General features: G+C 45.0%; 1 protein-coding gene across 1 annotated transcript in view; it reads right to left on the bottom strand.

Moving 5' to 3' along the window:
* znf423 (zinc finger protein 423) overlaps positions 1-25254 on the bottom strand; it is a 230523-nt gene that overhangs the window by 98386 nt on the left and 106883 nt on the right. Inside the window, exons 5-18 of the mRNA XM_079259040.1 lie at positions 23350-23474; positions 23136-23217; positions 22984-23059; positions 22624-22901; positions 21349-21557; positions 20851-21213; positions 20555-20736; positions 17170-17709; positions 16924-17071; positions 15221-15781; positions 14960-15144; positions 13472-13893; positions 11627-11840; positions 9735-9819 (exon numbers count right to left, since the gene is read on the bottom strand). Coding sequence (XP_079115166.1) covers positions 9735-9819; positions 11627-11840; positions 13472-13893; positions 14960-15144; positions 15221-15781; positions 16924-17071; positions 17170-17709; positions 20555-20736; positions 20851-21213; positions 21349-21557; positions 22624-22901; positions 22984-23059; positions 23136-23217; positions 23350-23474 — 3470 coding nt within the window. The remainder of the gene's footprint in view (positions 1-9734; positions 9820-11626; positions 11841-13471; positions 13894-14959; positions 15145-15220; positions 15782-16923; positions 17072-17169; positions 17710-20554; positions 20737-20850; positions 21214-21348; positions 21558-22623; positions 22902-22983; positions 23060-23135; positions 23218-23349; positions 23475-25254) is intronic.

Here is a 25254-nt window from a genome sequence, read left to right as displayed (position 1 = left end):
GTTGACCGGAGCACCATCAGAAACGGTCTCCATGGAAACGGGGTTGTCAAGAAGCCGTTCTTAGCGAAGGGAAGCAGGGAAGGCTAAAGAACCAGAACCAGAACCAGGACCTCAGCAGACGGATCCTCTCCAGAACCAGGACCTAAACGGGTCTGATGAAGAGACGGATCCTCTCCAGAACCAGGACCTAAACGGGTCTGATGGAGAGACGGATCCTCTCCAGAACCAGGACCTAAACGGGTCTGATGGAGAGACGGATCCTCTCCAGAACCAGGACCTAAACGGGTCTGATGAAGAGACGGATCCTCTCCAGAACCAGGACCTCAACGGGTCTGATGAAGAGACGGATCCTCTCCAGAACCAGGACCTAAACGGGTCTGATGGAGAGACGGATCCTCTCCAGAACCAGGACCTAAACGGGTCTGATGAAGAGACGGATCCTCTCCAGAACCAGGACCTAAACGGGTCTGATGGAGAGACGGATCCTCTCCAGAACCAGGACCTCAACGGGTCTGATGAAGAGACGGATCCTCTCCAGAACCAGGACCTAAACGGGTCTGATGAAGAGACGGATCCTCTCCAGAACCAGGACCTAAACGGGTCTGATGAAGAGACGGATCCTCTCCAGAACCAGGACCTGAACAACATGGACCGGTGTGGGATCTTCACATGAGAACAAAAGGCAGAAACATCTGAAGAAGAGTTTTGGAAAGTCCTTCCAGGACCCTGGAGACCAAACATTCCCGTCTCTCCGTGTTTCTGTGGAAGTTTTTCTGTCGAGGTGAAGAAACGATCGTCGCTCTGCATGTTTTCCTGAAAACAACTCAGATCTCACCATGAAATCACAACAAACCTGCAATAATTTCCCCAAAACATCAAACTGTGGAACGTTTCAAAAGATGAATAATAGGAATAAAATTACAGCGAGCGGGGGGGCGCTGGTCCACATTGTGACGGTATTAACACTGGAACAGATGACAGCGCCCCCCCCTCCCACCTTCCCGCCTCCCACCATCCATCCTTCCCTACGTCCCTCCCTCCCTCACCACCTGGAGCCGGCGAGCTGTGACACCAGAGGGAGGGAGGGAGTGATGATGGAGGGGCAGGGGACTGGAGAGACAGAGAGAGCGAAAGAGGTGACCACGGAGGAATAGATGAAGGAAGGATGGAAGGTAAAGTGGGAAGAGATAAAAACCAGCGCTGGTTTTAATTTCTCTGCAGATTTTCCTGCGACGGCTTCGTGCTTCTGGTCTGGAGGAGTTTCAGACGGAAAGGTTTCACCACCAATGGCGTGTTGAGATCCAGACTCTCGTGAGGCGGCAGATGGAGAAGCGCTCGCCGTGACGGCTTGGAGATCTTCAGGTGACCCTTCCAGAAACAATCCGAGCTGCAGTTCCTTCAGTTCAGACGCCGCCTGCATCCTGTTAGCTCAGGTGCAGCAGAGCAGAAAGCAGCAGCCATGTTGCTGGCCGGTGGCAAACACACACACACACACACACAGTAAAACACACACACACATGACTGCGCTCTAAACCACATTATCCACCTCCATTGACTCTAAAAGCTTCTTATTCGCCTCATTAAGTCTTCAGTGACACAAAGTAACCAGAGCAGACCTTGCTCTCTGCACACACATAGGTGTGTGTGTGTGTGTGTGTTAAGGGGAAATGGGGGGTGGGACACTTAGCAGCACAGAAAGATGCGAGCGCAGACACGTCGGCTCAGCCTCGACCCGTGGGACGGCTGCTTAGACAGCAGACCAGCATTACCAGTCAGGCGCATCACAGATTTGACTGCAGGCTAATAGACGGGCGGCTACGACACAAACGCCACCTCCAGGCGCAGAAGTACAGCCCGCTGACGTCACATGACGCCTTCTATCGCCCAAACCCACCATGCTGAAAGCGGTTCGGTTCCTCCAGTCAATCTCAGCAGAAAGGAGTGAAATGTGAAGTTTTGTGAAGGTGTAAATCAGCGAACTGCTTCCTGTCTGGACAGCAGAAACAGTTTGTCGCTCATCCACTGATTCTGAGGAGAAGAACTGGTTCCAGCAACTATCAGAGGGCTCCGATGTAAATAGGTAACTAAAGCTCATGCTGAGGACACATCATTAGCCACCACACTCCGTAGGGAGCACTTAGATCCAGGTGAGTGGCCACCTCCAAGGCATCTGCGTGTGTGTGTGTGTGTGTGTGTGGAGTGTAGGATGTGGGAAGGACGATGAAGCATGCAGCTAGCGGCAGGGATCGGGGTGAATGAGGAGTCGAGGTGAGGGATTTGTCTAAAACGTGTCTAATTCAGCGATTTTCTCATCATTTTCTTCCTTAAAAGACAAAAAGGTTCTGATGTTCGCTGCAACCGCAGCATCAAACCACCGACCTCCATCCGGTACCAAACTGCTGCCTGCAGGGTCGTTTCCCACAACATGCAATGTGGGTTTGCACATGGTTGCCATCGGCTACGGATCTCCTCCTGTTTACTGTAAATATGGAGTTAGGATCGGGACATTCGTTTAGAACTTTTATCTCCAAGTAGAGCTACAGATAAATGTAGAAATATGGGTTAATTCTGCAAGTCAGAAAAATCAGTCTGGAAGTTCAAACTAATTTTATAAATCTGGAAATTTATGCAAACAGGTTTACAGGTTGGAAAATCAGAAAATTTTATATCAGAAAATACAGTAAATCTTCCAAATCGGTCAATAATAAATCATTTCTTTCAAAGTCAGAAAATATAAGTAAATTAAATAAATAAATAAATATTATTAAATAAATATAGGTAAATTAAATACATAAGAAAACAAGTAAATCTTTTAATATAAAAGTAAATTTTATTTTAAGTCGGAAATGAGACAATTTTTCGTGACAGAAAATATAAGTAAACTCTACTGTTCAGAAAATAAATACATGAGTAAATATTTATACATGTTTATTTATTACTCATGAAATCAGAAAATATAAGTAAATTAAATAAATAAATAATTAAATATTATTAAATAAATACAAGTAAATAAAATACATAAGAAAACAAGTAAATCTTTATGTAAAAAAATTTTAGATTTTATTTTAAGTCTGAATTAAGACAATTTTACAAGACAGAAAATATAAGTAAAGTCTGCTGAATAGAAAGTAAATACAAATTATAAGTAAATATAAGTTTATTTATTACTCATAAAGTCAGAAAAGTTCATTTAATTTAATATAAGTCCATTTTATATGATAAAAAACACATTTAGACCTGCTTGTGGATTCTAAGCATCTGATTGGTTTTTCCGTATAAAAAGTAGAGCAAATGTCTGGAAGTCGAGAAGACGCCATGTTTTTCAGACTCTTCTGACGGTCAGAATTAAACGGCAGGTTTGCTTTGTGCTGAACCTGATCCAGTCACTAAACCTCCGTCCCCTTCCTGACTCCATACGATGGCACACAACCAGTCAAACTAAGACACGTTCCAAAGCAGGGGGATGTTTATGATGATGGGCAGGCAGTGAAGCAGCACAGGGCTGCCTTGCTCATAGTGAGAGCTGAGGAGACAGAAAGGGACAAACCTTGCCGACAGGTGGGCTCTTCTACGGCCATCCAATAGGCAGGTGGGGATGGTGGAGAACGGAGGAGAGAATGGGAAGGGTTAGTAACACACACTATGAACGTGGGCTGTTCACAAATCAGCTCACTGTCATCGAAAAAGAAATTCAAAATCTCTCAAAGATTTTGAATTTGTTGAACGCAAAACTATAAAGTGCCTCCTTCACTCGCAGCAGCTGCAGTCCCCAGCTCGACCGAGCCCGATCTGAAGGCTTCCACCGCTGCAGCTGAAGGCAACGACGGCGGGCAGAGACATGGACATGGAGGTGGGGGGGTGGATTCAGCTTCTTTAAACATGAAGAGCGAGGTTGTGCGGATCAAAGGGAGTCAGGTACTTATTGGAAAATAGTCTGATTTGGATCAACGGTGATGTGTGTGTGTGTGTGTGTGTGTGTGTGTGTGTGTGTGTGTGAGGGGGAGGAAAAAGGAGTGAATGTGTTTGAAAAGTCAGGTCTCATGCTGGGAAATCTTGACTGAGGTGATTAGTAAAACATTAGTAGCCGCATGCAACTGCTGTCAAACAGTTTATTTCGAGCAGCGTTTGCGTATAGTGGAGGGATGGGGGTCTCTCTTAAACGTCATCTTTAATATGTCTGCTTGTTCCTTCATATGACCACATGGAGCCTGGTTAGTGGGTGACATGAGAATGAACATTTAAATCTTGGATCTACGGTAGAAAAACACACGCTCATGCACATATTTAGGCAGATAATGAAGCCTATCTTCACCTCATACCATTATACAGGAAGGGGATCCGTCATGATGTGCAGCTGCACAGCAGAAAATAACAAACTCTGCCAAAATTTGCTGCAGTGCAGTCCAGGGAGACACACACACACACACACACACACACACACACACACAAACAAATACATGTACATATAATAATGTAGAGGGAAGAGGTATAAGAACAAAACATACCAGTCAGAGTGAACAACCTCACTACAGATTAAGAATACACACCTCTACATGCTTGTCTCAGAAGAAAGAATCATGAAATTTCGAGGTGCAGGTAGAGAAAAGTCCACCTGGAACTGGTCAAAACTGTCTGGTCTGACTGGCAGCTGCACAGAGAAGTTTTCCCTCCTCTTCAGCACCATCCTCTCCTCCAGCAGCTCAAACACACCTTCCCCTTCCCATGAATCCTCCACAAACACAAATAAATACGCTCTACATTGTTTCCTCATTTCCACGTCTGCAAAGCTTCGCCTCCCCTTTCCTGAATGCAAACTGAACACACACTGTTCAGTGATTACACATACACACAGGTGGGACACACCTCCAGCTAACATACACACACACACACACACACACACACACACACACAGACAAATCCTTCATCAATAAAAACATCGGAGTGTAACCGAAACAAAAATTACCGAGCTGTTCTGTGAACTAATTTCAGCGTAAAGCACAACAGCGAGAGCAAATGTCGTGGTTTTAACAAATCAGAGCATCTAAAGGGAAAATCTTTGTTATAGGACGTAATAAGAGTAAAAACAACACTAACATTTTCCTGTGTGCCCCATCAGTTATCCAAACACAATAGTGTACACTGAAACCAACGGTGACTTTATGCATGGACTGAAAACTGAGTTATTTGGCTTGAAACATAATAAACGGTATGACACCACCTGTTAGCCCTGCTGTATGAACTCTCAGCTACATTGCCAGGAAGGAGGAAGCTAAACCCATCTTTTAAAAACAGTTTATGTTTAACCATAAATGCTTGCTTAGGTCAGACAGCCTTTACATTCCACGTAGAAGGCCGGAGGAACCAATCCCGATCACTTTGAGCGGTTTTACTCTGCTGCATGTGCTGTAAGGAGAAGCTAACACAAGCTAGGAAGAGACGTTAGCTGGAGGCTAACGGGGTCGGCAGCAACTTGTATGACTCAGTACGAGTTACTGTTGCATGAAATGCATTTAAAAAAAGAGGGGATATAGACAGAATAAACATAGATAAAACATAATACTTGTCAATAAATCTCACTATAAATCTTTTTTGCATCTTTCACATACGTTTACAGCTAGCTCATCTCAAGAAAGTTGGTTGTGCTATTCGTTCTAATGGTTAATATAACATTTATATTTTATTCATCAATCAAGGTTAGGGGGTTTTGTTGTTATTGTGGGTCTGTTATGGCACCTACAAGACAAACACAAATGCGCCACTCAGGTTATACAATGATCCGAACTGAGAACTCAGCTAACGCCTCCTTGTAGCTAACATTAGCATTTTGTTTCTCGGCAGGTGTGCCCTTTATCTGGGATAAATTAGATGACTATTCAGATAGCTGAACTGACTACGGCATTAGGTTTTATCACATTATTCTGATTTAACAGATAAAATTAAGCGTTTTGTCATATTTCAGATGTTATCACGATACAGTTTGGATTTGATTCCATTCAGGATTCAGCAATTCAATTTTATTTTTAAATTCTTTGTAAAATGTTCAAAATGTACAGCTTTTAGTAACAGAGGAGGTTTTGGGGGATAAATAAATGCAGGACTTCTGCTTTAGTTTGTTTTGGTTTTCAGGTTAAAGATCATAAAAACACTGGATGTGGTTTCAGAGGCAGCTGGCGTACAGCTCTTCGTTGCAAGTTATCCTTCCTTTTTCTGTCAGTTTTCTTGTCTAACTTTCAACATTTCAAATATTACAAAAAAACCCCAAAAACAACTAACTAGATTTTGCCACATGTTTATGTTTGGTTATGGCAAAGCTGACATGGTACTGACCTAAGCAGCTAACAACAGCAGCTAAACCAAAGCAAGGCCTCACTGTCGTATCAGAACCAGTGCTTACAAAAGATGAACACACCTAGAAGGAAAAGAAAAGAAAGTGCTCATTCATTTAGTCCTCTTTCCCTCCCGTGGTGGCGCTCGACAGCCTCTTCCTCTCTCCTGGTTTCTGCCTCATGAGCGGGACATCGGCCACATGGCGTTTTAATTAACTCGTGTGCTGTGTAAGAGCCAAAGCTTGCAGGAGGGTGCACACGATGTGACTCTACAATCAGAGTAAAGCTGCAGACGAGGCTGCCGTGCGGTCCTACGTCAACTAAAGACATGAAGAAGTGATTGGAGAACAACATATATTCATTTGTTTTGGTTCAAAATGGTAGCCAAAGTAGAAAAACAGTAGCTTTACCGGGTTAAATGTTCCTTCAACCAGTCAACACATGGTGTGATCGACTGAAAACAACCATTTATGTCCATCGAATACAATCTTTACCTGGTTGTTTCAGATTTCCACACATTTTCAGTGACACTCAGGCAGAAGCATTGAAATGCCTGAGGATGCTTCACTGACACGTGAAAACATCACAAGTGACACCAGCACACCTAGCAGTGATACACTTATTGAATGTGACAGCTCCTGATGAAGTGTGCATGTGCGACCTGATGAAACTGGTAGACAGGCAGCATCAAGCGAGAGGATCACACGGACGAAACAAAACTGGATCAGACCCGAAAAAGGATGAAGAAAGACGGAAAGAGGTCAAACTGTTTCTACCAATTGACTGTATGTTGCATTAACTCAACATGATGGGCTTTTAAAGCAAACAGTCAACAAATTCAGAAGCAAATCTCCAAAAACTAACTGAGTAAACCAACACAGGAATAAAAAGTGGTAGAGAGAAAACTCTGTTATCATCAGATAAATGATCGTTTGTGCCTAAACTGATGATCAACTGCAGATATATGTATAAATATATATATATATATATATATATATATTTTTTTTTTTTTTTACCAGAAATCATTTTTAAAATCAGAAAACAAAAAGTATTGAAGGAGCACCGCCCTGCTGTGCATAGAGGACAAGTTAAAGCCAATGGCAATCTATATTACCAATAATTAAGATTAGCTCATATTCACAAGCACTAAAAGGAGGAAAGAAATTAAAAGCCAAAAGAAAGAGCACTCAGCTGTTAGGAGATGGGTTAAGCAACTGGAAAACTCTTCCAACCCACTTGAGACGGAATAAAAAGTTTGCTGAACACATCACTAACTTTTTTAGAATATTAATTACAATTGTGAAACATCTGGCGCACTTTAATCTTCCATTTAATAACCAGAAAGCAGGTTGTTTGAGTCTGGCTGAGTGAAGATAGATTAAGAAAGAAAAAAAAAAGCTACAGTTATTGGATCAATCAGGTTGGAAACTGGTGGGAAAATGCAGGTGCCCCAAATCTGGGTTTGCCCCAGCCCCCAAAATGTCTCGTTTCAGCCCTGCTACTTGTTTAAACAAGTTCATTTTTACACAAATCAGGCATAACATGAAGACCACTGACAGGTGGTTGTCTCGTTACCATGGCAACCTGCAGCAGGTGAGAGCTATAAAACTGCAAGTAAACCTTTTCTCCTCCCAGCTAGTATGATATAAGCAGAAAAAGATTACAAATCTGATGCGACAGCTCTTCTCAGCTCTTTTAATTAGTCCTAAAAAAAAGTAAACTAATAAACCAGTGACTGTAACTGGAGAGCAAAGGCTCATCTCAGGGATTTTCACCCAATTAAAGAGCTTAAATTCCAGGAAAGCTTGTGACAGAAAGGTGTCTGAAGACAACATGCATCAGTTTCTGTGTCAGTTTCACCACAGACAGCATCAGACAGAGCATCAGAACTGAAACATGAGGCGATGGAAGGAGGTTTTGTAGTCCGGTGAACCGTGGTTTTTACGCCATGTGGGGGAAACACCGGGAAGAAGGCATGGCGAACCTTCAGTTACTTAGACACCTACATAGAAACTGCAGATATGCTTCAAGGATGGTTTGAGTAACAAAACAAGTTCAAGATGTTGATTTGACCTTTAAATTTTCCACAATCAAGCTTCAGCTGTTCCCGTTAACTTCTGATCTGACCACACAGAAACCTGTGGATACAGAGCAGTTCAGTCTCTATTCAGACGTCACTCCAGGTTACTCTTTCTGCTAAGCAGGGGGAGGAAAGGAGCTATGTTATAATAGAAACTGGACAAGCTCTTAAAACAATCGTAATTAATCCGCAACGGATTTTTACACTATTAGCATGCTAATTAACCCAAAACTGCCACTGCTGTGTGTGGATGGAAGATGGAGGAGTGAAGGGATGGGGAAGGGGAAGGGGAGGAAAAATCCTTTAAAATGAATGAAAATCAGGTCATTTTGGTGATAAATTCCTCTCCGTCGGTCTGTGTCATGCTCGCTCTGACCTTGCTGAGCATCACCAGATCAGAGATGCTGCTAATCTCAAGCGTTTGTCAGAAAATCCCGACTGAAAGAGCTGAAACGGGAAGAAGAGATGATAAAAGTAAACTTTTCACTTGTGCTTTCCTTCTGAATTCGGTGTGTGAGCATGTGTGAGCGAGGCAGCTGCACACGGGGGAATGAAGTAAAAGTTCCTCCAGCTGTACCTGTGTTCCTACCCTCCTCTAACGTCTCCAGACATTACCAGCAGACTCAGAAAACACACGACACACACACACTTTCACACAGCCACCTCGGAGTACATCAGTGAGCCTGCTGTCAGGTGTGGAGAGCGGCTGAGGGTGTACGCTGCAGAGCATTTCTTCCCCAGAACAGCTCCAGGGTCCACCTCGTTAATCTCCATGACGACAGAGATGCTACGGCAGCAAATTAGTGGCGAGTGGAAAAAAGCCGTCACCGGGGGAAGCTCGTAAAAGAACATCTGAACTACAAAGGTGGGTTTTAGTTAAACACATGCTACTTAGTGTAGCCGCACACACACACGCGCGTACACGCGCACACACTTTTTATGACCTTTTCTCAGAGCTTAACAGATAATGGTGAGACATACATGAAGGATTGCTGCTGTGCCTTCGTCTCTCCCAGTTCATCTTCTGTCACGTTAAAGCATCCGAAAAGCTGCACACGGACCAAGCTTTGTCTCATCTTTGACCCGTCGTGTTTTCAAAGCCCTGAAATGTGCAGCCTGGCGCCGAATCACACCGCAGCTCGTCCACACTACCCGCAAGTAAATAAAAACACTTTATTCCACAGAATGTGTGTGTGTGTGTGTGGGTGGGTGGGGAGGTAGCTGTACCATTAAAACAAGGAGATGGAATCAGGAAATGAGACATTCGCCGTTGCCTTGGTTACACCGAACGCCACACGCACACAGAGAAAGAAATGCGCTTCACTTACCGATCATGTGATTGGCGACGTGAATCTGGATCTCTCTCTCCGTCTCAAACGTCATTTGGCATTTAATACACTGGTAGGTTTTTTTCTGGAACACAGAGAAACACAGGAACCGTCATGGTTGGGATGGAAACACTGGGCAACATGAAGCAAAGAGGAAAGACGTGAATACGAGTGTTAAATTTAGTTAGAAAACACACTCAGACTGCTGCATGTCAGTCTCATTCATACAACGACAGGTAAAAAGGACATGATGGGTCTTTCTAAAGGTCAACGTTTGAAGCAGAAAGGGTGTCTGGGTTCCACATCCATGAAAGGAGCCAGTTCCAGAGGAGCCTGAAAACTGAAAACTCCAAGCCCCGATTTAATCCTGGAACACCGTGGGACCAGCTTGCTGTGAGTGTTTGTGGGAGAATACTGGTGGCAGTGGTACATTACAGGCTTTTTCTAAGATCACTGCAGACGTGTCTGGAGACACATACGTGTATAGTAAATTCATGCAAATGGTAAAGTAATCCTGGGAATGAGTAAAGTAATATGTTCTACAGCAGAAGGCAAAAAGTACGTTCTTTCTTCTTGAAGCGGGAGATCGGGTACCTGTCAATCAAAAGGACACACCCCGAAATATGCCAAATTTCTAGATTAAATTACTTTTAAACGGAGGAGTTAGAAAAAAATTCAGTCCCACAGTGACGAGACAGACGTCTCTGTGAGCAGCAGAGTCTCTGCTTTCATATGACGTCTTGTTTGTGTGGAGACATGATGAGAAGCTGTAAAGTGGACACTGATGTTCTCATGTTTGGGGTTTGAACTGTGTTTGGTTTGGATGCTGATGCTGGTGGAGTCTTTCAGCTGACTTTCTCCCATCATGTTGCTATGCTACATGCTAGCATCGCTGCAATGCTACACGCTAGCATTGCTGCTATGCTACATGCTAGCATCGCTGCTATGCTCCGTGCTAGCATCGCTGGATGAGAGAACGGAGAAGGAGAAGAAGGAAAAGTACAAGGAGAAGGAGAAGCAGAGGAAGAAGAAGCAGAAGGAGGAGAAGAAGAAGTAGAGGGAAAAGGAGTAGAAGGAGAAGAAGCAGCAGGAGGAAAAGGAGGAGAAGCAGAGGGAAAAGGAGGAGAAAGAGAAGGAGCGAAGGAGGAGGAGCAGGAGTAGAAAGAGAAGGAGGAGAAGGAGAAAGCAGCAGAAATGAAAAACAGAAACAAAGAGACGAGCAAAGGTTCTGCTTATCCATTCACAGCACACAGCGATCACTCATGCACAAACACAAAATACACAAAGGCCCCACTTCCACCATGTCTCTGCTGCCTCTCACACACACACACACACACACACACACACACACACACACAGAGACTCAGAAATCCTACTTTGTCTGCTTTGTGCTGTTAGACTAAGCAGAAACAAAGGTGCAGGTAAGACAGAGGGTCCCTGGGAACTGTCTCCAACACACACTCACACTTACATGTGGCTACAAACAGACACACACACAGAAACACACTCTCACACACAGACACGCTGCGGGTCCCGGCGAGCCTGACTGTCAATATCAAGCAAAGTGAACAGTTCCCACAATGCCTTAGCACGGCCCAGCCGCAGGACCCAGTGGGGCTTGGCTGACACACACCCACTTACACATCACTGCATGTATGCAAGCTGCAGACACACATGCAGCAGTGCGCACGATCACCTCACACACACACACACACACACACACACAGACAGGCTGCTGAAAATGTCTCCATCTGTCAAACACTGTTGAAATATTAAATAGGACCTGACCACGCCGGTACAGTCTCACGCTGCAGCATCTGTCTGAAGACAACGTCTTCGTCTCTGGAAGAGTTCGTATAAAAACTTCCATCATCCGTTTCTCGCCGTCTCACCTTGGGCGCAGGCGAAGCCTCGGCCTTCTTCCCTGCCACGCTGGTTTCAGGGCTGACCTCGGGGTGGTCTGTCTGGACATGACTCTCCAAGTCCTCCAAGCTTTCGAACTTCACCCCGCACTCCGGACACCTCAGGCCGGTCACGGCCTTCTCCCCCTGCGAGTCCCCGGGCGTCGCCGCTCCTCCCTGGCTGGGACTCTGCCCATTCGTGCCCCTGAGTTCATTAAACATTAGATAGAAGATTTTCAGAGAAATTCAGCGATGAAACCATTAAAGTCACACGTCAACACTGCAAAAACTGAAATCTAAGTAAGATTAAAAATCTTAAATTGAGTACACATGCTTTTTTTTTTTTTTAAAGGTAAGATAATTCTTAGTTTTTATGCCAGAGTATTTTTACTTGTTTTGGGAAGTATTGACATGCCAAATTTTCTTGTTCTGTTGGCAGATAATTTATCTTATTTTAAGCAATTTACCTAATTTTTGTATCTTTTTCTTTTGTTTTTTAAGGCTGAGTTTTTGCAGTGAGTCTGTTGCTGAAAGATCTGTCACTGACAGAACGGAGCGCGTGTGAAGCATTTCCATACAGGGTGTAAATGGAACAAATAACATGGAAAATCTGGGAAAATAGTTCAAAAACAGATAAATAGGAAAATAAGTTAAAATAGGTTAAAATTTTCAATACAAATGAATAAAATAAAAATAATGGAACATGAAAATAATACATTAAAACTAGAAAAATTGTAATCAAATCCACCTAAACTGACCATTAGTATATTAATGGATAAAAAACAGAATGTTATAAAATATAAAGATGATAAACTAAAATAAAATAGAATAAACTTGCATTTTTATAAAAAGAAGCTGGAACTTTACATCATTAACTCAGCATCTTTTTTACACCATCAGAATCAACATCTATCAGTCTGAAGAATCATTTTATCAACACAAAGTAAAAACATTTGTGTTTTGGCTGAACTGCCCAGACGACACCAAGGCTCTGTTTACATGATCACATGTTTATGTGTTCACATGTTCACATGATCACATGTTTATGTGTTTACATGATCACATGTTTATGTGTTCACATGATCACATGTTTATGTGTTCACATGTTCACATGATCACATGTTTATGTGTTCACATGATCACATGTTATGTGTTCACATGATCACATGTTTATGTGTTCACATGTTCACATGTTATGTGTTCACATGATCACGTTTGTGTGTTCACATGTTCACATGTTTATGTGTTCACATGATCACATGTTTGTGTTCACATGTTCACATGTTATGTGTTCACATGTTCACATGTTTATGTCTTCACATGATCACATGTTTATGTGTTCACATGTTCACATGTTATGTGTTCACATGATCACATGTTTATGTGTTCACATGATCTCATGTGGTCTTGAGAAGTGTGTTGGGTGATCTGATCACATGTGGACAGCTGTCATGCAGTCGTACAGACTGAAAGTCCTTGTCTGGTAATAAAATACAGTTTTTGGTGGGAAAACAGTAAATTTGAGGATGACTTTATGTCCAAGTTGATGAATCTTTCTTCTTGTGTTTTCATGATCATTTCATTGGAAGAATCTGGGCTTTAATGTTGTAAGCAGCAGTTTGTGTTTGTCTGATCCGATCAGCTGATCTGGTCTGATCCCATCAGCTGATCAGATCAGACACATGACGATACGTCAGACATTTTCAAACAAACACATTTAGTAGAGTCTGATCCAGTGTCAGAGTTTGGCGAGGACATCAGCCTCTGCTGGTTTTATATACCGTCCAGCACCAATGTCTCTCTGAACACTCGCTTTCTTTGTAGGGCGTCTCTCACCTGCTCATACACACGGCACAGAGTCCGTACGGCAGGCCGTTGACGTCCAGCTTCACCAGATCTCCTTTGTTCTTGAACTCCTTCAGGCAGAAGGCGCATTTATACAGCTTGTGCTGCTGCAGCTGCCCGTTAGGGGACGAGGAGGCTGAGCCGTTCCCTCCACCTACTCCTCCATTCCCACCTCCTACTGCAGCTCCCCCCACTGAAGAACCAGTGGAAAGCTTCTGCATGTGGAAGGTGCCGTGGATCTTCAGCTCCAGGGTGGAGGTGACAGTCTGCATGCACACGACGCAGCGGAAGCCAGTGAGGGAGTTGCGGAGGTCAGGGTGCATCTGGCAATGCTCTATGAACTCCTCCTCGCTCTGCAGAGGCATCTTACAGATTCTGCAGGTTCCTGTGTCCAGACTCTTACTGTGAGTCACCTGAAAGGAAGGAAAATACAGGAATTGTTTCTGGAATGGTAACCGTAAACCGTAAACCTGGAATAGTAACTTTAAACTAAACCGTAAACCTGGAATAAAAACCGTAAACCGTATACCTGAAATAGTAACAATAAACCTGGAACAGTAACTGTAAACTGTAAACTTGGAATAGAAACTGTAAACTGTAAACCTTAAACCTGGAAAAGTAACCGTAAACTGTAAACTGTAAACCATGAACCTTAAACCTGGACAAGTAACCATAAACCTGAAAAAGTAACTGAAAACTGTAAACCGTAAACCTAGAACAGTAACTGCAAACCTGGAATAGTAAATGTAAACCATTAACCGTAAACCTTAAACCTGGAATTGTAAATGTAAACCAAAGACCTGGAACAGTAACTGAAAACTGTAAACCGTAAATCTAGAATAGTAAATGTAAACTGTAAACCTTAAACCTGGAATAGTAACCAGAAACTGTAAACCTGGAATAGTAACAGTAAACCTGGAATAGTAAATGTAAACCAAAGACCTGGATAGTAGCCGTAAACCACAGTGTTTTCTTTTCAACCAAAACACAGAGGATTTATAAAAAAGAAAAGCCATGAAATGAATAATTGTTGAGGTGAAATGATTCTCTATTTTTACCATTTATCTGTTAGAAATCAACATAATGGCATTGTTCTGCTTGAATAACCAACTTGTTATTCACCAGCATCTTTCCTGCAGTTTGCTGCACCACAAATTGCGTCTCTGAGGACAATTTAACTTTTTTTAAAGTCTGAGTTCAAAACGAGAACAAAACCACGGTTTCACAGCCCGAACGTTGTCGCAGGAGAGAATAATAACCAGGAATCTACACCTGCTCTGTTCGGAGAAAACTCCCTAAACTACAAAACAAACTGTATTTATCCTGTTTGTGACGCCAAAATACGTTGTTATTAGACATCTCAGGATCAATATATTGATCACTAAAGGAACCGTAACCATATTTGTTCCACATGTGCGGCTCAGGAAGGAAGCAACGGAACAGAGGAGAGAGGTACCCGGGCTGGACAGCAGGACGTACCTTGTGCTCGGTGAGCGTCAGCAGAGAAGGGAAGCGCTCGCCACATATCGGACACATGTAGTGTTTGGCGGGGCCGCGGTGCGTCTGAGCATGCTCACGAAGCCCGTTCTCAGAGAAGAAAGTCCTGGAGCACACATTGCACTTGTGGTTCCCTTTGATGAAGTCTGCTTTCTTCTTCCGAGAACCTGACATGAAGAACGGCATTGAATCGTGAATTTCATGACAACGTCAGCGGAGAGCAGGAGGGAAAGAGACTCTTACCGGCATCGTCCTCTCCGGGCCGGATGTTGTGGTCCCGCAGCCGGTGGTTCTGCAGCAGGGACTCCATGGTGTAGGCGGCTCCGCAGATATCGCAGGCGTACATGGGCTCGGAGCTGTCCAGCTCCTCCTCGCCGCCGCTTGCCTCGTGGCTGTTGGCTGCATCTCCTCCCTGAGCCGACCCTGCTCCGACAACTCCGCTCTTCAGCAGCATGTTCTGCAGGTCGGCCTGTTCGGCTGCCGCGACCGTCACTCTTTCCACGCCTCCTGCACCTCCGTTGCCACCTCCTCCTGCTCCTCCCCGCTTGGAGGACTGCGCCAGGCCGTTGGGCGTGCCGTTCTGGCTCCCGCTGCTCCCCGTTCCGCCGCCGTTGCCGGTGATGCTGCCGCCATCGAAGATGCAGTGCTTTTCTCTCAGGTGTCTTTCCAGCAGGGAGATGGCGTGGAAAGCTTTGCCACAGAAGCGGCAGGTAAACTTCTTGCTGTGTGTGGTGATGTGACACTGGAGCTCCACCTCCGTCCCAAAAGTCTCCCCACAGAAGATGCACTTCCGAGGTTTCAGTCCTGTGAGATGAAAAAGAAAAGGACTTGACCAACCTTTCATCCTGCTCTGAAGCTTTCTGTGGCTGGAATGAGTCAGTAAGCGTCAGGTCTGGGCGATTAATCAGGTTTTAATCACAACTACGATCTGGGTTTTAAACGATGATAATAATAAAAGGGTGTGATTATTTTTCTCTCTGCAGTTTCCTCTCCTGCTGTCTTCAGCTGCTAATCGAGCGTCTCTGGCGTTGCAGCGCTGTGCTGTAAACTCCTCCCACAGCCGCTTTGCTTTCATTCAGACACTGTTGCCAACTTGGAGACTTTCTCACTAAATCTGGAGACTTTTTTTGTTAAAAGCGACAAATCTAGCAGCTTTTACTGGAGTTATTAGAGACTTTTCTGGTGTTTTGGCGACTGACTTGAAGGCACATATTGTTCTGCAGTTACTGTAAGGAAGGAGCAGCGGGAGCCTCTCCCGTCCTAAAGCACTCCCAGGCGACCAGTCTCAGTCGGCTCCGGCTGCAGGTCAATGTAGAATAACTGCAGTAGGTTGTGGAAGTTCACCTAAACATAGTTTATACCATTGTCAGTGACAACTGGCTGCATTATTTTCCTATACATAGTTCGGCCAGTTAAACACTCCGTTACGGGCGTTACCATAGCAACGTGTTAATCCGCTGGTTCAGATCAGCCGTCTTTTAACAGGTGGATGAGAGAAACGCGCTGCAGCCTGACAGCGGTTGTTTGGCATAAAACGTACATCCAGGTCAACATAAAATAGTTTGTATAATTTAGTTACTAATTTGTTAAAAAATGTTTCCTGTGTGTGACCATGATGGTAAAAGCAGATTAAACCGTGCATTAAATGGTTATAATGCCCGACGTGAGTCTAGAACACCACGACGCGCAGCGTTGTTTAATCTTCACTTATATTTATCTATTCAGTTTACATCAGTATTTGCACTTTGTCAAGACAAAGCTTCTTGTTGTTTGTTTTCTAAAATGTGTGGAATCCTAAAGACATTGTTTAAAAGCCACGGTTTAATGTTAAATAAATTCATGTTGTTAAAGATAACGAATAATCATGTTAAATAATCGAGATCTAAATTTCAGTCAAAATAATGGTGATTATTTTTGCCATAATCGAGCAGCCCCAGTGAGCGTACCTGCAAGGCCTCCTGGAAGGCCTGACCGTTGGCCCAGGTGGTTATGCTTGACGTGAAGCTGAAGATCTGCCTCTTTCCTGAAGTCCCAGGCACAGGCTGTGCAGCGGAACAGCTTCTTCTCGTTGCTGTGCTTCACTGCCAGATGCACCTGGACGGAGGTCACACAAGGAAGCAAAACATTTCTCTTCCGTGCACTGATGGAAGTTCAAGCAACTCGCCGAATGCTGCAGGACGTGTCGAATTTACCTGGATGGAGACCTTGGAGTCGAAGACCTCCTGGCAGAGAGTGCAGTGGTACAGGACAAAGGTGTGCATGTCCAGCAGGTGTTTCTGCAGGTCGTCCACGGAGGAAAACTGCTTGTCGCAGCTCTCACACACATACTGCGTCGATGTGGTGGTGTAATGCACCGTAAGGTGCTGCAGCAAAGCCTCCTGGGACTCAAAGTCCTCCTTGTTGCACTGAGGGCAGGACTGGCGCCTCAGCAGCATCTCCAGGTGGGACTTCAGATGCACCTGGAAACCCTCAAAACTGGAGAACCGCAGGTCGCACTGGTTGCAGGGATAATCCCCGTTGCTTCCCATGGACGGGGTAGAGTCCCCTCCCAGCCGGTGGCGTTTCGGAGAGGAGATCTCAACGTCCGAAGAGGCGGGGCTGAGGTCGGCGACCTTGGCCTGCCTTTTGTTGTTAGCCAGCGGGATGTTCTTGTGGTTCTCCTTTATGTGCTTGGTGAGCTTGAGGAGTGAGCCGAAGATAGGAGAATTGGTGCAGTAAGGGCAGGAGTAAACCTGGACATGGACAATAACTCTTTACTTTATTTAACATACATCAGAAAACGGTCAGTCGCTGCAGAGTGAAAGAGGAGATGGAAGGACCATGAGACAGATGGAGGACACAAGGCCTTCAGGTACTGTCAGACCCACATATCAGGACAGTATACAGCAGGGGCGTCAAACTCCATTCCTAAAGCGCTGATATCCGGCAGGTTTTTGCTGTTTCCTTCTCCCAACACAGCTGATTCAAATCAAATGGATCCAGCAGCGTCTTGTATACATATTTATGGATTTCGGTCAGGTGTGTTGGAGCATGGAGACAACAAAAACCTGCAGGATACCGGCCCTCAAGGACTGGAGTTTGACACCCCTGGTATACAGTCAGGTGAAACCAAAACCTCTGGTCTGCAGGAGATGTTACATGAGCTAAATACATACCAGACATACATCCTGTCATTTATCTAGGAAAACTAAGTAAAAATGCAGAAGAAGTGTTTGTAAGACCCTCATGGTGGTCAGTAGGTCCACCCTTACTGGGTCAATGCATCTGGACTTCTATTAAAGCATGTTGCTATTTCAGGTCTGCTAACATAACGCCAAGGAGGAAAGACATCAGTAATCCTTTCAGAAAAGCTATTTTAGCTGCTGGGTTTCCAGTTAATCTCCCCAGTAGTGGACGCCCCAGCTAGTTCAGGCCCATATCAGACCTACGTGTCCGACTGTCCAGGCCTCAGCAAGCAGGGTAAATGTTAAAAGTCATCACAGTCCAGTTAGAAAAAGACTCCACCAGTATGACTTATAGGAAGGGTTGCTGGAGAAAGACTCTTCTCTCTAAAACCAACATGGCAGCACGACTTCTGTCAGCAAAGCTTCATCCGAGCAAAGCTTCTGGAACAATGTTCTTCAGACCAGTTCTTCTCAGACCAGGTTCTCGGAACTCGCTGTAAGCCGGCTTTAACACACCTGAATGAAATGAACGGCTTGTTTTCAGGCTCCAACAAACTTGATGAGGAAGTTCATTAATAAGGAATCCAGTATGTTGGAGTCCTGAGAACCTGGGTTGAGACGTGCTGCTTTACACAGACCAGACTAAAGTGGACATGTTTGGTCCTGAGACTACATGATGCCACCCGTAGGTTTCTGAAGAGCTGAATTTAAGCTCATTGGGCGGTTCCTACCATCGCCATCTTGGCAGGGTCATACGTGTCGTTCATCTCAGAAAATAAACTAATGGAGGGAAGAGGTGGAGCTAAGTGGGGGGCGGTGAACGTCAAGGTGGATGATTGACATCTAGTGATCTCCGACCTGCCTGTTACTAAGAGCTAATCGAGCTAACAGGAGCTAACCAGCTAACAGAAGTAGGTGGGCTAAAGCTAAGCTACGCTTTTAGCCGGCTAAAAACCGCGGTTGTTCCAAATTCCTCCTCCTTGCAGCAGGATATCAGGTACCTGTCAATCAAAAGGACACGCCTCTAATTACGCCAAATTTCAAGATTAAATTTCTTCTAAACGGAGAAGTTTAGAAGAAATTTAAATAGATTTTTGAACCAGGCTGTAAACATGTTTATTTCTACTGTAGACATGTTTATTTCTTCTGTAAACATGTTTATTTCTACTGTAGACATGTTTATTTCTACTGTAAACATGTTTATTTCTACTGTAGACATGTTTATTTCTACTGTAAACATGTTTATTTCTACTGTAGACATGTTTATTTCTACTGTAAACATGTTTATTTCTACTGCAGACATGTTTATTTCTACTGTAAACATGTTTATTTCTACTGTAGACATGTTTATTTCTACTGTAAACATGTTTATTTCTACTGTAGACATGTTTATTTCTGCTGTAAACATGTTTATTTCTGCTGTGAAGTTGGTCTTTTTAACATGGGAGTCTATGGGGATTTGCTCTGTTTTGGAGCCCCTAGTGGATGATGGTGGGACTGCAGGATTTGGCACTTCCACACAGGCTTCACTTTTAACCGCCAGAGGTTGCTGCTTCGTTTGGTCAGAAGGAACAAAGACCAAGCACAGCATCGTAGCGCAAACTGGTCAAACCAGCTGTGAAGCACGGAGGTGGAAGGACGATGATCTGGGCTTGTTCTGGGCTCAGTGAGAGGAAGTTAAACTTAAACTCCTCTGGTATTCAAGTCCATCTAAAGCTTGGGTTAGACTGCCTCGTGCAACAAGCAGCAGCAGACCTACAACTTTGTTTTTCACACACTGCTTCTGCATTTTTACTTCTGTTCAGACCACACGGTGTGTGTGTTGTTGTTCAGACCACACGGTGTGTGTGTTGTTGTTCAGACCACACGGTGTGTGTGTGTTGTTGTTCAGACCACACGGTGTGTGTGTTGTTGTTCAGACCACACGGTGTGTGTGTTGTTGTTCAGACCATAAGGTGTGTGTGTTGTTGTTTCATGACCAGGTGAGGAGATTTTATCACGCATATCACACATGTAACCTTTTCATTTAAAGGGGCGCTGTGTTGTTTTCACACAGCTGTAGCTGCGGCATGAAAGCAGCGCTTCAACCGAGATGCTAGTCCAGGGGTTGGCAACTCCGGTCCTCGAGTTCCACAGTCCTGCAAATGTTAGGAGTTGTTGAAGCAGGGAAACTCCTAACATTTGCAGGACTGTGGAACTCGAGGACCGGAGTTGCCAATCCCTGTGCTAGTCCGACATGACATGTTCCACTCATGTTTTAAAACCGACACCTAAACTTTGTGTTAACATTTGCATCTTGAACAACTGAACAGAAAAAAATGACACAGAACTTTTCCTCCTGTTTGAATCAGAACCGGTTCATTAATGATCAGATTGATTGATTGCCGAACCTTCACTGATTCTGGATTCTCACCTCCATGAAGGACTGAGACGCAGTCTGCAGAACCGGGGACTCCAGTTTGGCCACCACCCCTACCGACGCCGCCCCTCCCCCTGTAGCGGAGTTGCAGTGCGTCTGCTGAATGTGTTCGGTCAGCGAAGACTCTGTGAGGAACCCCATGGAGCACTGGTTGCAGAAGAAGGCGTGGTTTCCCTCTACGATGAGCAAGTTGTGTTCAGTTACAACAAAATCAGCAACGACAGCAACTCCACGACGCCATTTCTGTCATTTCAACCCACCTAGCGTGGTGGATCCGGCCACGATGCCACCAGGCAGGCAGTGGGACACCCGGATGTGCTCCTGCAGGGAGTTGATGTCTCCGAACATGTCCGGACAGTAGTTGCAGTGGAACGCCGTGACGTTGGTGAACTGGAGCAGCGGAAAGGCTGCCGCCGCCACCGTCCCACCGCTGGAGCGGTGAGCTTTGCGCACGTGCTCGTTGAGGTTGTAAAGGGTGGGCAGACTTTCCAAGCAGAGCTGGCAGGTGTGGCTCTGCTGCGGCTTGTCTGCATGGATGGTCTTCAGATGGATCTCCAACACAGCCAGGCTGTGGAAGTCTCTCTTTGAGCAGTAAGGACACGAGTATGTCACTTTGCCCCAGTTTCCTCCCCCACCTGCGGAGACGGGAGGCGCTTTAGGAACGAACCGAGAGGAAATGATGCCACTTTTCTGTAGATGGGAGACAGACAGACCTCCAGCCTGATGTCCCAGGCTTATCCCCATGTCCTCAGCAGCATCGGCGCCTCTTCTGCGGCTCCGCTCGCTACCCTGACTGTGCTTCAGCGTGGAGTCCGGCGTGGAGCCTCTCTCCAGGCTGGCGCTGGAGTCTGGCGTGGCCGAGCTCATGGAGGCCACGCTGCCCAGCGCAGGGTCCGGGCTGGCGGCGCTGTGGTTGGACGAGTCGGGCTGACGATGGCTGTCCAGGTGGCAGTAGACGTCCTCCACGGAAGGGAACTGTTCCGAGCAGACGGGACATCTGGTAGGACACAAGCAGACGTGTGAAGGTCAGACGCTCCTCTGGAATTCTGCTGGTTTTAACCTGAAAGGGATGCTTCACAGAAAACTCCCGCAAACAACCGCGCAAAAACTCTCCGAAAATATTAACAAGTCCTCGTTTTCCACTTTAAACCAGTCGGTTGTTAGAAAAACAGCTTTAGCCTAAAATATAAGCATCAAATTAAAATTAGTTCTCAGTTTTCAGCCTAAAAAAGTCACCTGAAAATGATAGAAAACTAAAATAACTCCTAAAAAAACATTTGAGTGGGCTTATCGTTACCAATAGGGCCTGAATGAATCGTTGCCTGGCAGCAATTCTGATTTTTAGGAATTGTTACTTTTGTGACAGGATAAACAATGTTACTTTTGTAAAAAGTAACGTAAAAATACGCTTTAACACAGCCTAAAATACATGTATTAAATAAAAACAGTTATCTGTAGTTTCTAAAGCTCTTAAATAACAGTTTGTTTCCAAAAAGCCAAAGTTTATTTGTGGAAAAACTGATTCAATTCCTATAAAATGTTTTGAATGTGGGAAAAATTGTGCAAACTGATGACAAATATGAAAAATAAAAAAAAGGATAAAAAGTCCAAAATGAAATGTCATCATAAAGGAATGCATTTGTTTAAGTTAAAAAAAACGTGGCATCAGAAATGCGATGCTTTTCTTTTGGGATCAAACGTTTTTGAGTCATTTTAGGCTCATTTTCTCACATTAAAAACTCTGAGACGGATTTAAAACATTCATCTTCAGAGGAAACTTCAGATGTGATCAATAAATGCAGTAAAACTAAAACTAAAAAACACTCCAGCACAACGTGTCCGAGGACTCCTGATGGTTAAATCAGGGTGGGCAACTCCGGTCCTGCAGGGTTAGAAGTTTCCCTGCTGCAACACACCTGACTCACATCAGCGAGTTTAACGTGGAGCTCTGCAGCAGTCGATGTGCGTCAGGTGTGTTGCAGCAGGGAAACTCTGAAGGACTGCAGCCCTGGAGGACCCCTGCTGGGTTAAAAGAAGTCTAGAGGAGCTGAAGTCTGCAGTACTTGTGTTTGCGGTTGGCGTGCTGCGTTTCAATGTGCGTGAGGAGGGACGCCTCGTCCAGGAAGATCTCCGGACAGTGGATGCACTGCAGGTCGGCGCGGTCCGATAACTGGGGGTGTCGGGTCAGGACGTGTTTCTCCAAGTCGTCGGTCTGGCTGAACGTCTCCTCGCAGTAGTCGCACATGTACAGGTCCTGCTCCAGCTCCTCCCCTCCCGCTCCTTTCTTTCCTCCGTCCTTCTCGCTCCTCAGCGCGAGATGCTCTCTGTTCTTGCGATGAGCCTGTCGAGGTCAGACAGTCCAGATGCGACACATCAGCTCTGGACGTGCGTCCCGCGTGTCAGCAGAAAGCCAGATAACTCACCTGCATGTGGCTCTGCAGAGACGAGGTGGAGGAGAAGCCGCGCTTGCACACCGAGCACTTAAACGGCTTGCTGGAGCTGGAAAACAACCGTCAGTTTGCAAAGGAAAGCACTTTTCTGGGGATTTCCTGGGAGTAAATCTAGAGGCAGCTACCTGTGTGTTTTCAGATGGATCTTCAGGTGATCGGAGCGAGAAAACGCCGCTTCACATTCCTGGCAGCTGTACTTCTTATCTCCTGTGTTAAGTGACAGTTTGATGACTTCAGACAAACTTCAATATCAAAGTTTAATGTCTCAGTTTCATCTGTGAGTGTGTGTGTCTGATTCCCGGCTCTCCCTGCGGAGCTTCGGGTGAAAAGGAGGCTTACCTGTGTGGAGCTTGACGTGGCGGTCTCTGCTCCGCTTGTGTTTGAACAGGCGGCTGCAGAAGGTACATTTGAAAGGCAGCTTGTCACTGTGGATCTGCTCGTGCCGCTTCAGGTAGCTCAGGCGGCTGCAGGAGGACACGGACCACATCTCGTGTTGGAAGCAAGCAGCACCAGCAGTTTATTGATGATTTTAACGAGGATGTGAAACTTTATAACCTGGTTTACGTAACGTGTCCATGAGGAAAGACATATCTGGGATATGCTGCTGCTGAAATGCAGCGCGACCTTCCAGGTGGACGTTATTTGACTTTTCTAAACCTCTGAATGTGAATCGGTTCAGTTTTTAAGCAGTTTTTTGCACTTTTCAGCTCCTTCATGCATCTATGCATTCATAGTCTGTCACATCTTCACTGGAGTTTAGTTCAACCTCACATGTTTTTGTAATCCCGCTAATAACACCCAGCTGGGAGTGAAAAAAAAAAGGCGTTCCCATCCCAACTGGAAAAAATTTCAACGCTTTTTCCAGGGTGCAGCTAAGAGTCCTAGCGGCTTCGTGAGTAAGTCAGTGTGCTTCAACACAGCAGTTCATGGGTTCAATCCCGATGTGGGGCAATTAGAAAAAATGTCAGTTGTGCTTTTCTTTTTTTTTTTTTTTTAATTTCCTATACTTGTGAAATTTTATTTCAATCATTCAGCATAGTTCGATAAATGGGTATTCACATTTGCTATTATTTATTTCAATAATAGCTGCTTCTAGTTTTTCTTTTCCTATTTGTGCCGTTTTTCTGTTTGCTGTTATTTTACAGCTGTTTGTTGTTTTTTAGGTGCTTCAGAGGTAAAAACAGCAGGTCTGGTCCTGCAGGACGCTGTAACGCTGAACATCCGTCTGAAAAAAGGTCAGATCTGTTCAGACCGACACAAACCATGTGTCCAGGTGGGACTGGTTCATTCCTGCTGTCATCAGCTGTTTAAAGGACATCTAGTCTCAGCCGGGGGCGTCCAGCTCTGGTCCTCGAGGGCCACAATGCATCCCTGCTCCAACACACCTGACTCTAATTAATCAGTTTGAGCAGAACTTCATCGGCTGTTGGATCCATTTGATGGAAGCCAGGTGTGTTGGAGCAGGGATACATTGAAAATCTGCAGAACGGCGGCCCTCCAGGCCCGACTTTGGACCCTCCTGGTCTAATCTGTGTCGGCGAGTTGAGATGTTTTATTGTTTTTATGCCACGTCTCACAAACCAAATCACCCCACTTGGATGGTAACAAAACCATTTAGGTTTTCCATGCATCCCTGCTCCAACACACCTGAGTCATTGTGCAGAACTTCAGCTTGTTGTTAGATCTGTATTATTATTTCTGTTTTAACAGGTTTACTTGTGCAGAACTTTAGTCAACATTCGCTGTTTTCTAGATAAATAAAGGTAAGTTAATCCTCCTCCTCGAGGTATAAATAAGTTTCTCCATGAACGCCGAACGGACGCTGGAATGAAGAAGATAGATAGTCTGAAAAGTCACCAGCAGATGGGATTTCCTCTGCATGTTCAGGCCTACTGCTACAAATGAGCCTGGACTGGAAGGGAGAATGGCAGAACCTGAGCTGAGAATGAACATTATCCTGCAGCGCGCTCATGTGTGTGTGTGTGTGTGTGTGTGTGTGTGTGCGTGTGTGTGTGTGTGTGAGAAGCCTAACCAGGTCTGCAGGTCCTAAACATAAAGCCAACCCTGCATTTCCTTTCTATCTGATGTTTTTAGTGCGTTCTCCCTGGCAAACGGTGACTGGTGCGACCTGATTGGTTGATGCAACATCAGGTGCATCATGCGACCTGATTGGTTGATGCAACATCAGGTGCATCATGCGACCTGATTGGTTGATGCAACATCAGGTGCATCATGCGACCTGAT

This window comes from Telmatherina bonti (assembly GCF_933228915.1).
Source record: "Telmatherina bonti genome assembly, chromosome: 2".
Taxonomy (NCBI): domain Eukaryota; kingdom Metazoa; phylum Chordata; class Actinopteri; order Atheriniformes; family Telmatherinidae; genus Telmatherina; species Telmatherina bonti.
This window is presented reverse-complemented; position numbering and strand designations above follow the sequence as displayed.